Raw genomic sequence first — 12793 nt, forward strand, 5'->3', positions numbered from 1 at the left:
ATATTGGGGCATATAAAGTTTGCAAGTCCAATGGGCCTCTCTTTCCATTGATGGCCGACTAGGCCATCTTTCGATACATATGCAGCTAGAGACAAGAGCTCCGGGGTTCTGGTTAGTACATCATTGTTCCAACAATAGGGTTGCAGATCCCTTTAGCTCCTTGGGTACTTTCTCTAGCTTCTCCATTGGGAGCCCTGTGATACATCCAATAGCTGACTGTGAACATCCACTCCTGTGTTTGCTAGGCCCCGGCATCGTCTCACAAGAGACAGCTATATTTGGGTCCTTTCAGCAAAATCTTGCTAGTGTATGCAATGGTGTCAGCGTTTAGAAGCTGATTATGGGATGGATCCCTGGATACGGCAGTCTCTAAATGGTCCATCATTTCATCACAGCTACGAACTTTGTCTCTGTAACTCCTTCCCTGGGTGTTTTGTTCCCAATTCTAAGAAGGGGCACAGTGTCCACACTTTGGTCTTCATTCTTCTTGAGTTTCATGCGTTTAGCAAATTGTATCTTATATCTTGGGTATCCTAAGTTTTGGGCTAATATCCACTTATCAGTGAATACATATTGTGTGAGTTCTTTTGTGATTGTGTTACTTCACTCAAGATGATGCCCTCCAGGTCCATCCATTTGGCTAGGAATTTCATAAATTCATTCTTTTTAATAGCTGAGTAGTACTCAATTGTGGCCCATTGGACTTGCAAACTTTATATGCCCCAATATAGGGGAATGCCAGGGCCATACGAATGGGAATGGGTGGGTAGGGAAGTGGGGGGCACTATGGGGGACTTTTGGGATAGCATTGGAAATGTAATTGAGGAAAATATGTAAAAAAATATTAAAAATCAAAAAAAAAAAGATTAGCAGTCCTATTGGAAGTAGGATCTATCCTGGTGATGACATTTAACCTCTATTACATCTTCTCCAGTAACTTAATGAGAAATACAGCTTGGTTTTAAGATACTGATGGAGTTTAACAAATGAGTATTGGGTGTATGATTCAGTCTAAAACATTTGTTAATATCTTGTAGCATTGGAGAAAAAAATGAACCACTAAGAAGTTCACATAATTGAAATGTATAGTTGCTACTCAATGTGTTCAACTCAGTGATCTCTAGGTTCAGTGAGAGATCCTTTCTCAACAACTAGAATGGAAAGGGTTTGAAGAGTAATGGCACAGCAGTTAGGAGTGCTTACATGGCTCACAACCATGTGCAACTCCAGTTTCAGGGGGATGTAATGCCATTTTCTGACTTACACACTTATCAGGTATTCACATGATGTCTTTCCATAGATAAAACACTCAACTAGTAAAATAAATACTTCTTAAAAAATGAAGTTGTTGAGATGGGTTTGAGTACTCACTATTAGATTTGACACCCTGAATTTAGCTCCTGAGATCCACATGGTAGATCTTACTAATAAGTTTTATTAGTAAGATAAGGTGTGGGAAGTGACTAAGGAACAATATCCAATGATAATCTTTGATTTCTACATGCATGTGCTTCCAGTACACATACATATGCACACACAAACACTGACACACACAAACTCATATAAGTTAGTTATAGTAGTGCAATTTTATATCAAAACATTTAAGGCGATGAGGAAGGAGGCTTAGGAATTCAGTGTAATCTGCTACTCAACTTGTTCAAAGCCAGGTTGTGTTACAGTACACACTTTTAAGACAGATACAAAACTCCCACATAAGACAGATATAGAATATTAATTTTTCTTCATACCTCTAACACATTTCCATCCCTGGTCACCAAGAATAATGCATAAATATACTAATTGATGGAGAGGCTGCAAGAGAAGTTAAGCTCTGGATAACTTCCTTCAGAGCTAGTGTAGTTCCTATAGTGTTACAGAAATGGTGTCTATGTGTCTCCCACAGACATGAAGAGATGTCTTCTGTGCCCCAAGGAGCAGTACTCGAGCCACACCAGAGACCATTGCTTGCCCAGGACAGAGATCTTCTTGGCCTTTGAGGAACCACTGGGATACATATTGGCTTTGGTAGCACTCTTGCTGGCTGGTCTGGCTGTCCTGGTTCTCGGAGTGTTCCTGAAGCACCGGGATACACCTGTGGTCAGGGCCAACAACAGAACTCTCAGCTACTTCCTCCTGATCTCTCTTTCCCTGTGTGCCCTGTGTGCTTTGCTCTTCCTTGGGAGACCCACTGTCACCACCTGCCTCCTCCGTCAGACCACTTTTGCTGTGGTATTCACAGTGGCTGTCTCCTCTGTTCTGGCCAAAACTCTCATAGTGGTCCTGGCCTTCAGAGTCACCATTCCAGGGAGCAGGATCCAGGTATTCTTGAGCCCTAGTGCTTCGACCTCAGTGGTCCTCATTGCTTCCTTAATACAGGTTCTTCTTTGTGGGGTGTGGTTGGCCACCTCCCCACCATTCCCAGACAAGGATATGATCTCAGAGCCCCAGCACATTGTCATCCAGTGCCATGATGGTTCTGGTGCCACCTTCTTCTCTGTGTTAGGCTACTTGGGTTTCCTGGCAGGGGGTACCTTCTCTGTGGCTTTTCTAGCCAGAGGCCTTCCAGATGTCTTCAATGAGACCAAGTTCCTCACCTTCAGCATGCTGCTCTTCTGCAGTGTCTGGACAGCCTTCCTTCCCCTGTATTACAGTGCCCGGGGAAAGTCCACTGTGGCTGTAGAGATCTTTTCCATCCTGGCCTCCACTGCTGGGCTTCTGGGTGGCATCTTCATTCCCAAGTGCTACATCATCTTACTGAAACCTGAGAAGAACACTCCTGCCTGGCTAAAGCAAGGGTACTGTGCACAGCAGGAAAAACAGGGGGAGCTGCTCCAGAGAAGGTATAAATTCTCAGGGGAGTCACCAGAACCAAATATATGATTTTGGCTCACTCTTTCTTTGTGGATCAAAAGGTATTAAGACAGATCAATATTCAAGGGAGATACTTAAGACGAAATCCTATTGACTGATTGGTTTATAGTGATACATAGTGATACATAGATGGTCACTGATTTTTTTCTCCATAGCTATTTGTTAAAAGAGCTGTTTGAATAGGGGAACTTAGAAGATGGCTTAATGGATAAAAGTGCTTGCCAGTAAGCATGACAACTTGAGTGTGATACCCAGGACCCACATGGTGGATGTAGTGAAGTGACATCACTAATTTGTTCTTTGACCCCTGCTTGATAACCACAGAACACCTGTTGCATCCATATATACAGTGCAACGGTGGGAAAAGTGTCATGAGGTGATGATGATAATGTCAAGGGTTGCTGAGTGTGTGCGAAATTGAAAGGGAGATTGTTGATGTGTCTTTTTTGCTTTTAGAGGAGCCCGACTGGGAATTCAACCTTTCATTATACTTGCTTTACAGATTTACTATCTGATCGAGCAATCTCACTCTTAGATATATGCCCAAGAATTATAAATCATATCTGTAAAGACTGTAAATGAATCTTCAGAGAAGCATTATTTATATACTAAAAATTGAAAGGATCTAAATGTTTATCTGTTGATGAATGTTTGGTATCGCTTACTCAATAACTAGGAAGTTTTTTTTTTTGTAAATAAAAATAAACATAAGACGTAGTATACTGTTTAATATATAGTTAAGTATTCAGAATTTTATAGTGAGTTAAGGAAGCCAATCAAAATAATATATTTTAATATTCCATTTAATGAAATATTCTGGAGAAGGAGAACCACAGTGATACCGATTAGACTAGTGGTTTCTTGAGTTCTCTGGAGGGTAGATTGGTGGGGAGTGAGGTCTAAAGGGTACAGTATTTCTTTCTGGGGTGATGAAGTTCTAAATGTGACTGTGGGAATTGAGAGATGGCTCAGTGTTTCAGAGTACTTGCTACTCCTCCAGAGGACACCAGTTTTGTGGCAAGGACACATGTCGGGAAGCTCACATCCACCTGTAATTCCTGCTCCAGGGATCCAACAGCTCTGGCCTTTGTGTTCATATGCACTTCTGTGCTCATGTTGCCAACCACACTTAATCAAAAAATAAAATATATGTAATAATGGTTGTAAGACAACACCAATATAAATAAGACCAGTAAATTTTCATTTCTTTTTACTTATTTATTTGCAACTCTCCATGATATCCAGACTGGCTTCAAACTTGCAGTAACGCTTCTGCCTTAGCCTCCCTCCCGAATACTGATATTTTAGGTTTGCTCCGACATCTGGAAAATTTCATAATGTAAATGAATGAATTGTACACCATGTAATTTATGTCCCAATAATGCTAATATTAAAAGCATTCTCAATCAATTACAGAGTTTGAACTTTCATTGTATTTTGATTTGTATGAAAGGTCATCTCTGATTTCTCTAATACCTTTAACATGAAGGGGTGTTGCATTATATCAAAGGCTTTTTCATTATATAATGGGATAATCACATGACTTTTTTCTTTAGCTTGTTTATAGAGTAAATTATATCGGTGGAATTTTGTATATTGATCTATCTTGGCATTGCTGGGATGAGGGATACTTGGTCTTGATAGAATATGTCTTTGATTTGTTCCTGGATTCAATTTGTGAGTATTTTATTGAATATTTCTGCATCAATGTCCACAAGAGAAATTAGTTTGAAATTCTCTTTCTTTGTTGAGTCTTTGTGTGGTTTAGGTATCAGGGTGACTGTGGCCTCACAGAATAAGTTTGGCCGTTTTCGTTCTCTTACTATTTTTGTGGACTAGTTTGAGGAATATTGGTATTAGCTCTTCTTTGAAAGTTGGTTGAATTCTGCACTAGAACCATTTGGTTCTGGGTTTGTTTTTGTTGGGAGATTTTGAGGATTGCTTCTATTTCTTTAGGTGTTATAGGGCTGTTTAAGTAGTTTACCTGATCTTGATTTAAGTTTAGTAAGTGGTATCTGTTTAGAAAATCATCAGTTTCATTATGATTTTCCAATTTTATGGAATGCAGCCTTTTGAAGCAAGACCCAATGATACTTTGAATTTCCTCAGTGTCTTTTGTTTTACATCTCCCTTTTCATTTCTGATTTTGTGGATTTGAATACTGTCTCTCTATCTTTTGCTTAGTTTGGCTAAGGCTTTGTTTCTCTCATTGATTTTCTCAAAGAATCAGTTCTTTATTTTCTTGATTCTTTGTATTGTTTTCTTTGTTTCTAGCTGATTAATTCTAGCTGTGATTTTGATTATTTTCTGCCTTCTACTCCTCTTTGGTGTGCTTGCTTCTTTTTTCCCTAGAACTTTCAGGTATACTTTGAAATTTCTGGTACGAGAACTTTCTAGTTTCTTTATGGAGACAGTGCTATGAACTTCTTAGCACTGTCTTCACTGTGTCCCGTAAATTTGGGTATGTTGTGCCTTAATTTTTATTGAATTCTAGAAAGTCCTTAATTTCCTTATTTCTTCCCTGACCCAGAGATCATTGAATAGAGAGTTGTTCAATTTCCATGACTATGTAGTCTCTCTGGTGTTTCTGCTTTTGTTGAAGACCAGCTTTAATCCACAAGTATATGCTAAGATAGCAGGTGTTATTTCAGTTCTCCTGTATCTGTTGAGGTTTGTTTTGTGACAGACTGTATGGTCAGTTTTGGAGAAGGATCCTGGATGTGCTGAGAAGGTAGTATATTCTTTTGTGTTTGGGTGCAATACTCTATAGATGTCTGTTAGGTCCATTTGATTCATTATGTGTGTTAGTTTCATTATTTCTCTGTTTAGTTTTTGTCTGGATGACTTGTAGGTTGGTTATAGTGTGTGTTGAGATCTCCCACTATAAATGTGTGGGGTTTGATGTAAGATTTAAACTTTAGCAATGTTTTTTTTTTTTTTATTTTACACATTTGGGTGCCCATGTGTTTGGGACATAGATGTTCAGAATTGAGATATCATCATGGTAGATTTTTCCTTTGATGAATATGAAGTGTTCTTCCCTGTATCTTTTGATTAATTTTGGTTGAAACTCTATTTTATTAGATAGTAGAGCGCTCCATCTTCCTTTTTGGATCCATTTGCTTGGAATGCTTTTTATCCAGTACTTTACTCTGAGATAATGTTTATCTTCATTGCTAAGGTGTGTTTCTTGTATGCAGCAGAATGATGGATCCTGTTTTTTCTTTCTTTTTTTTTTTTTTTTTGCCTATGTCTTTTTATTGGGGAATTGAGTCTATTGATGGTGACAGATATTGATAACCAATGATTGATATTTTGATGTTGGTGGTGTTGTGTGTGTGTGTGTCTGTGTGTGTGCTGGTGCTTTCCTTCTGTTTGCTGGAATGGAATTTATTTTTTCCAGAATTGGTTATTCTTGGATTGGGTTGAGGTTTTTCCTGCTAATATTATTTATAGAGCTGTATTTGTGTATAGATATTGTTTGAATTTGGATTTTTCTTGAAATATCCTGTTTTCTCCCTCTGTGGTGATTGAGAGTTTTCCTGGGTATAGTAGTCTAGGTTGGCACCTGTTTTATTTTATTTTATTCTATTTTATTTTATTCTATTCTATTTTATTTTATTTTATTTTATTTTATTTTATTTTATTTTATTTTATTTTATTTTATTTCATTTTATTTTTTAGAGGTTGCAGGGTATCAACCTGTCCAGGCCCTTCTAGCTTTTAGAATCTCTGTTGAGGAGTCACGTGTAATTATGATAAGTTTGCCTTTGTATATTACCTGGCCTTTTCCCCTTTCCACTTTTAGTATTCTTTGTTGTTTCTGTAGATTTTGTGCTTTTATTATCACGTGGTTGGAGGATTTCCTTTTCTAGTCCAGTCTGATTTGGATTCTATAAGCTTCTTGTATGTTTATAGGCATCTTTTTCTTTAGGTTGTGAAAGTTTTCTTCTATGATTTTGTTAAGAATATTTTCTTGGCCTTGGAGCTGGGACTCTTTATTGTCTGTTCCTATATTCAAAGGTTAGGTGTTTTCATGGTATACCTGATTTCCCTTGATGTGTAGTGTCAGGAATTTTTTAGATTTAACATTTTCTTTTACTGATGTATCAATTTCTTCTATTGTATTGTCTATCTATGAGTCTTTCTCTTCCATCTCTGGTATTTTGTTACATTTGTTGTTCCTATTCTCTTCTCTAGGTTTTCCATCTTTAGGATTCACTGAGTTATTTTCTTTATTGCTTGTTTCCACTTTCAGTTCTTGCACAGTTTCATTTATTTCCTTCATTTGTTTAATTGTATTTTCCTGTATGTCTTAAAGGAATTAATTGTTTTCTCTTTAAAGACCTCTCTCTGTTTTATCATAGTTTTCTATATTTCTTTATGGAATTTGTTAATTTACCCTTCAAGGGACTCTATCATCATTATAAGATTGGATTTCAGGTCATTTTCTTGTGTTTTGGTTGTCTTAGGATATCCAGGGCTTGTTTTAGTGGTGTAGCTGTGCTTTGGGGGGGTCATATTGCCTTGTCTGTTGTAGATTCTGTTCTTTTGAGTGTCTTTAGCCATCAGGATGGTTTTGGTCCCTGGATATTCTTGTTGTAGTAGGTATTGGTGAGTGGATGTACTTAGATGGTCCTCGTATGGCAGGACTCTGATGGATGTCCTTGGGCTATATGATCCAGATCTTCAGGTCTTTATGGTTCTGGACCTGCAGGTCTGCATAGTTCAGGAGCTGGAGGTCTAATGAAAATGGGTTGACAAGTGTCAGGAATATGGAGGTTCACTTGGGCTAGGTGGCTCCTGAGGGCAGCTTGGCTTTCCACAGAGGGCTCAAGATCTTGGAAGATGAGTGGGTGAATGGAAGCTAACCTATATGGTTCAGGAGTGCCAGGTCCAGTGAAGGTGTGGGGAGCCTCATTGCAGGAGAATGGAGGTCCCCCTAGGATAGGAGGCTGCTTAGAGCAGCTTGGCTTGGACCAGAGGGCCCAGCATGCAGGGCTTGATGATGAATGTTAAGTAAATATAGGCTTAAATCTCAGTGAATTGGAGTTATTACTGATATATTTTATTTTCTTAAATTTTTATATTTACTGATAGATAGACTGGTGTGTTTATATATGCTCCTTCTTGTTGCATGAAATATTAACAAAGCAACCCACTCGGCACTGCCTCAGTCTGTCTCCAGTCCAGCAGACAGGCCAAGTCTGCATTCTTTCCTTTTAGCCAGGGCCTGTCTCACCCATGCCTCTACAGAACTCTGGAAATTGTTCTCTCCACCTGGCTTGCTAAGTTCCCATGGATGGCTGTTGCCACACCTGTCTCACTCGGGTGTATTCTTGAACAGATATGCCCTGACACTGTTTCTGTACTCTGGAACTCAGTGAATCACTGTGTGAAGGAAAACATCATACAATCTTAGTTTAAAAGCATAGATAACACAATCGCTGGCCGTAGAACTAGCATCCTAAGCTATCCTATGTTAGAAATTCTCCAGTGGTGAATCCTGGTGGATCTGCCACTTGACCAGACAGCCTCGGGCTTCCTACATTGTGCCTCTATGCTCTCCCCATTACAAAAGGAAGTTCCTGTCTCCTGCGTTACCTCTTCTTCTCTCTGACCCAGAAGTCCTGCCTCCTTCCCACCCAGTGATTGGTTTCTTGTAATGTTTATTTATTAGGGGAAAATTCCACTGCACCTTCTGTGTTTGCATCTGTATTTTGTGAAAATGCAAGTATTCACAGCATATATATGGAGGTTAGAGGTTGCAGAACTGAGTTCTCTCTTTTATTCAGTGGGAATTATGGATTTATCTGGGGTCCTCAGGCTTAGCAACTGGTGCCTTTACTTGCTAAGGTTCTGAGCCATCTTTTTGACTCTATTTTTAAGTTTACAAATGATTGGGGTTACTGTTATGTTAGAAATTATTCATACCATTTGCAATAACTTTTGTACTTTTTTATTCACATAAAATTATGCATTGTGTATGTATGAATTGTGTATGTGTGTTACACATGTGCAGTTCATGACTTACATCTGGAATCAGAGGACACTTTTGTAGAATTCTTTCTCTTTTCCTACCTATATATGAGTGTTTTAGGATCAAACATACATCATTAGGTTTGTATAGCAAGTAATTTTTAAGAACTGAAAAATCTTGCCAGCCTTGGGATTTGTGGGGGTAACAGCAGGTATAGAATATGAAATGTGCTAGACATATTTCACATCTGCTACTGGGATATTTACTTCTTGTACCCACATGTGACTTTTCTCTAAAACAATGCCCTGAGCACCCTGGCCACAGCTGCTCCTGGGCTTGCAAGTTCCCCAGGAGTCAGTCAGGCCCATTGCCATTCTTCCTGTAGTTGGCAGATGTTGCCCAGAGCTATGATCTTGGTTAAAGAGAGGCTAGGAAAGCTCAAGAGAAAGAGATACAACTTTTAATGGTTCTGGGATTTAATAGCCACCCATCTCTACCACCTCATGATCAATATTCTTCACACATCCTGCAAGCCTAGAGTTCCCAGTGTGGTCTTAGCCTCAGGCCCTTGATCAAAGGTAATCTCCCAGATAAAAGCCTCCTTCAGTGTTAGCTAATTCCCCAAATGGGGCTGTCTTGTCATTGACTCTTTGGCCTCTAACAGGCATGTGGCTGTATACTCTCCTTCCTGTTCTCTTTGGATATCTCTCTGGGTCTGCCCTTTCTGGACCAAGAGTCTGGATAATTCCAAGGCAGAGTCCTCGCTTTGACCGTCCTGGAGATGTAATTGTGGGTGGCAGCTTCTGTATCTTTCACTTTTCTGATGGTACCCTGTCTAATTTCACTGCCCCACCACCTGTGCTGCAGACTTCAAGGTAAGTGCTATATGAGGGGTAGGGGTCTCTGAAATCCAGAAGCAGCTTTACAAGGCTGTGTGAAAGCTTGGATAAGAGTTTATTCTCTGAATCCCAGCTATATGGCCACGTCCTTTCTCTGTGTAAATGCAGTAGCTCTGTTGCTCTCCTTTTACATCTCCCCTCTCCATCTTTCTTATTTAGTTCAGACTGATATCTAGGTGCTCACGTACTGGCTGAAATGTCTGAGCTCCACAGGTCAGGTGTGGATTCTTGAACCTTTTATATCTTTACTTCTTAAAGTAGTGTCTAGGCAGTCTTATTTGTTAAATGAATAAATGTGTATTGAATAGATTTTTCATCAGTCGTTAGCCCTTATAGTTCCAGTCTATTGTACTCCTTTTGCTTGTTACTTTTACTCAGAGTCTCACATTGCTTCCAGATCACTTGGTATTCAAAGATGACCCTGAATTTCTGATTTTACTCTCTCAACAACAAATTCATCATTTGCACACTTAAGTTCTTCCAAAATTTAACTTTTAACCTGGGATGTAGAGACTGGAGAATGAGGAGTAAGGTATTAAGGGCTGAAGAAATGCCCGAGTGGCTGAAGTATTGACTATATAAACATGAAGACCTGAGATTAAATTTGCAGTAGCCACATGTACACCTATCATGATGAGTATCTGTAACTGTGGGTAGGAAAAGTGAGACAGGAAGATTCCAAAAGATTGGAAAAGCTGAATGGATGAAGTCCAGTTTCAGTGATGTAACCTGTCACAAGAAGTAAGGTGGAGAGGGGCAGTGAGAAGGCTCATGGGGTAAAGTACTTGGCCTTCAAGCCTGATACATGACCTGAATGATCTGGAACCCACATAAAAGTGGATGAAGAGAACTGAATCAGAACCTTGTTTGCTGACCTCCATGTGTTGCAGCTTCTGTGGTTCTATAAAAACATATGTGCACACAATAATGATTTTAAAGATGCAATTAAAAAATATCCTGCTATAGCATCAGCTTTTACACTACACAGGGAAATACACACACACACACACACACACACACACACACACACACACACACACACATACACATACACTCAGCATGGCTGAAGAAGGTACTAGAAGTTGACCTCTAACTTATACATACATGCATATCCATATATACTTAAAAGAAGTTTGAGGTCATTCTTGGCCATATAGTGTATTTGAGGTCATACTGAGTGATATGGAGACTCAGACTCAAAACAAAACAAATCTACTCTATTCAATACATAACAAAGGTACATTAAAAAAAACTTTAACTAAAACGTAACAACATCAGTTGGATATGGTGGCACTTGTCTTTAATTCCAGCATTCATGTAGCTGAGGTCAATATATATCCTAGTTCCAGATCATTGAAGGCTATATAGAGAGATCCTGTCTCAAACATCCTCCCATATACACTTTCTTCTCTCCTTCCTTAAACACCTCCAATATGCACCCTCTCTTTTAAATATGGCCTTTTATTCTTTAATTATTATGGTTGAATAAGTACATGTGAATAAATATATAAACAAATATATACACGTGACTTGTTGAGTAATTTTGGTGTTGGTTGTATGTATGTTTTAATTTTTTATTAGTTTTTTTAACCTCCATCTGCCTACCTCCGTCTCTTGAGTGGTGGATTAAACAAGTGGGCCACCAATCCCAGTCTATAAAATAGATCTTCAAATGTCCTTCCTGTCTTCTGAAACTCTCCATTTGGTTACTGTCTCTGCCTTCCCTCTGGTTCTCATTTGACTCTTCTGAAATGTGCTCATCATGTACACATCTCTGTACAAGTGTTTGAGGAGATGTACATTTTTACTCAGATCACTTGAGTCACAGTGTTCATTCTTGTTCCATTTACCACATAATGAGTGATAATGTGGGCTTCTCTTTCCCTCAGTGCCTCCATGTGGGGCTACCGGGTGGCGCAGAGTTTCGTCTTTGCCATTGAAGAGATAAATAGGAGTGCTCACTTGTTGCCCAATTTGACACTGGGCTTTTCCATTCGAAACTCTGGGGACTCAGTGCATGGAGCCCTCTATGAGACAATGGGCTTTCTCACAGGGCAGGAGGAGCCCATCCCCAACTACACATGCTATCATGGCTCTCCTCAGGCTGCCTTGGTTGGGGACACACGGTCATCCCTGTCTGTCTCCATGGCCAGACTTCTGGGACTGTACAAGTTTCCCCAGGTGAGTTGCACAAAGCCTTATTCTTTAGTGAATGTGGTGCAGTCTCTTAATGATGACGGTGATGGTCACAGCAGTGAGCAGCTCTGCTGAGGAGCCAGCTTCCCTGAAATATTCTCCATGTCCAACATGGTTCTCTCCTCCATGTATTGATAATTTAGAAATAATTATCATCTCCTGCATTGAAAAAAAAGTGAGAAAATTTTTTATTATTTAAAAATTTATTTAAAAAATTTTATGTGTATTGAGTATTTTGTCACATATATATGTATATATATACATATATATATATATATATATTTATATATATAGCTAGCTAGCTTGTGGACATCAGAAGGGAGCATTGGACTTTCTAGAACTGTTGTTACATATAGTTTTTATGTGTCATGAGGGTGCTTGAAATTAAACTTGGGTCCTATGATAGAGGACCAAGTAGTGTTAACCACTCACTAATCTCTCCATCACCATATTAATCAATCCATCAATTTATTATTATTATTAGAAATAGTGTGATAGTGTGCATGTGTGTGTGTGTGTACATGAACCTTTTCATATCTGTGGAGGCCCGAGAGGCCTCCTACATCACTCTCCACCTATCCCTTTAGTCAAGATCTCTTCCTGAACCTACAGCCCATGATTTCTTGGCTAGGCTGGAAGGTTGAAAGCTCCACCCAGCCTCCTGTGTGTATCCCTCTCAGAGCTGAGGTTATTGTCATGAAGGGGATGCCCAACTAGTTCTAGGAGTACTAGGATCTGAGCTCCTATCCTTATGATTTTGCAGCAAGTGCTTTTAGTCATCTTGGTATCTCTCCATCCTCAAAATGAGGCATATTTAAATTGGTAGAAACTTCATTTTTTTTCTCCG

The 12793-nt window shown here is 39.2% G+C and overlaps 1 protein-coding gene across 5 annotated transcripts in view; it reads left to right on the top strand.

Annotated features, from left to right (window-relative positions):
• The window catches only part of LOC147003567 (vomeronasal type-2 receptor 26-like), a 54030-nt gene that overhangs the window by 19591 nt on the left and 21646 nt on the right, over positions 1-12793 (top strand). Inside the window, exons 1-2 of one of the 5 annotated variants that reach the window (XM_085842238.1) lie at positions 9518-9726; positions 11640-11931. The exons of 2 other annotated variants lie outside the window; for them this stretch is intronic. In XM_085842238.1, the coding sequence (XP_085698364.1) occupies positions 9518-9726; positions 11640-11931 (501 nt within the window). Of the gene's footprint in view, positions 1-9257; positions 9430-9517; positions 9727-11639; positions 11932-12793 lie in introns of those variants that run through there. 2 more of the 5 variants (XM_085842240.1, XM_085842239.1) reach the window with 2 other exon arrangements.

The sequence above is a fragment of the Mus caroli genome, unplaced genomic scaffold (genome assembly GCF_978045245.1).
Source record: "Mus caroli unplaced genomic scaffold, Mus_caroli_1 scaffold_8, whole genome shotgun sequence".
Classification (NCBI taxonomy): Eukaryota; Metazoa; Chordata; class Mammalia; order Rodentia; family Muridae; genus Mus; species Mus caroli.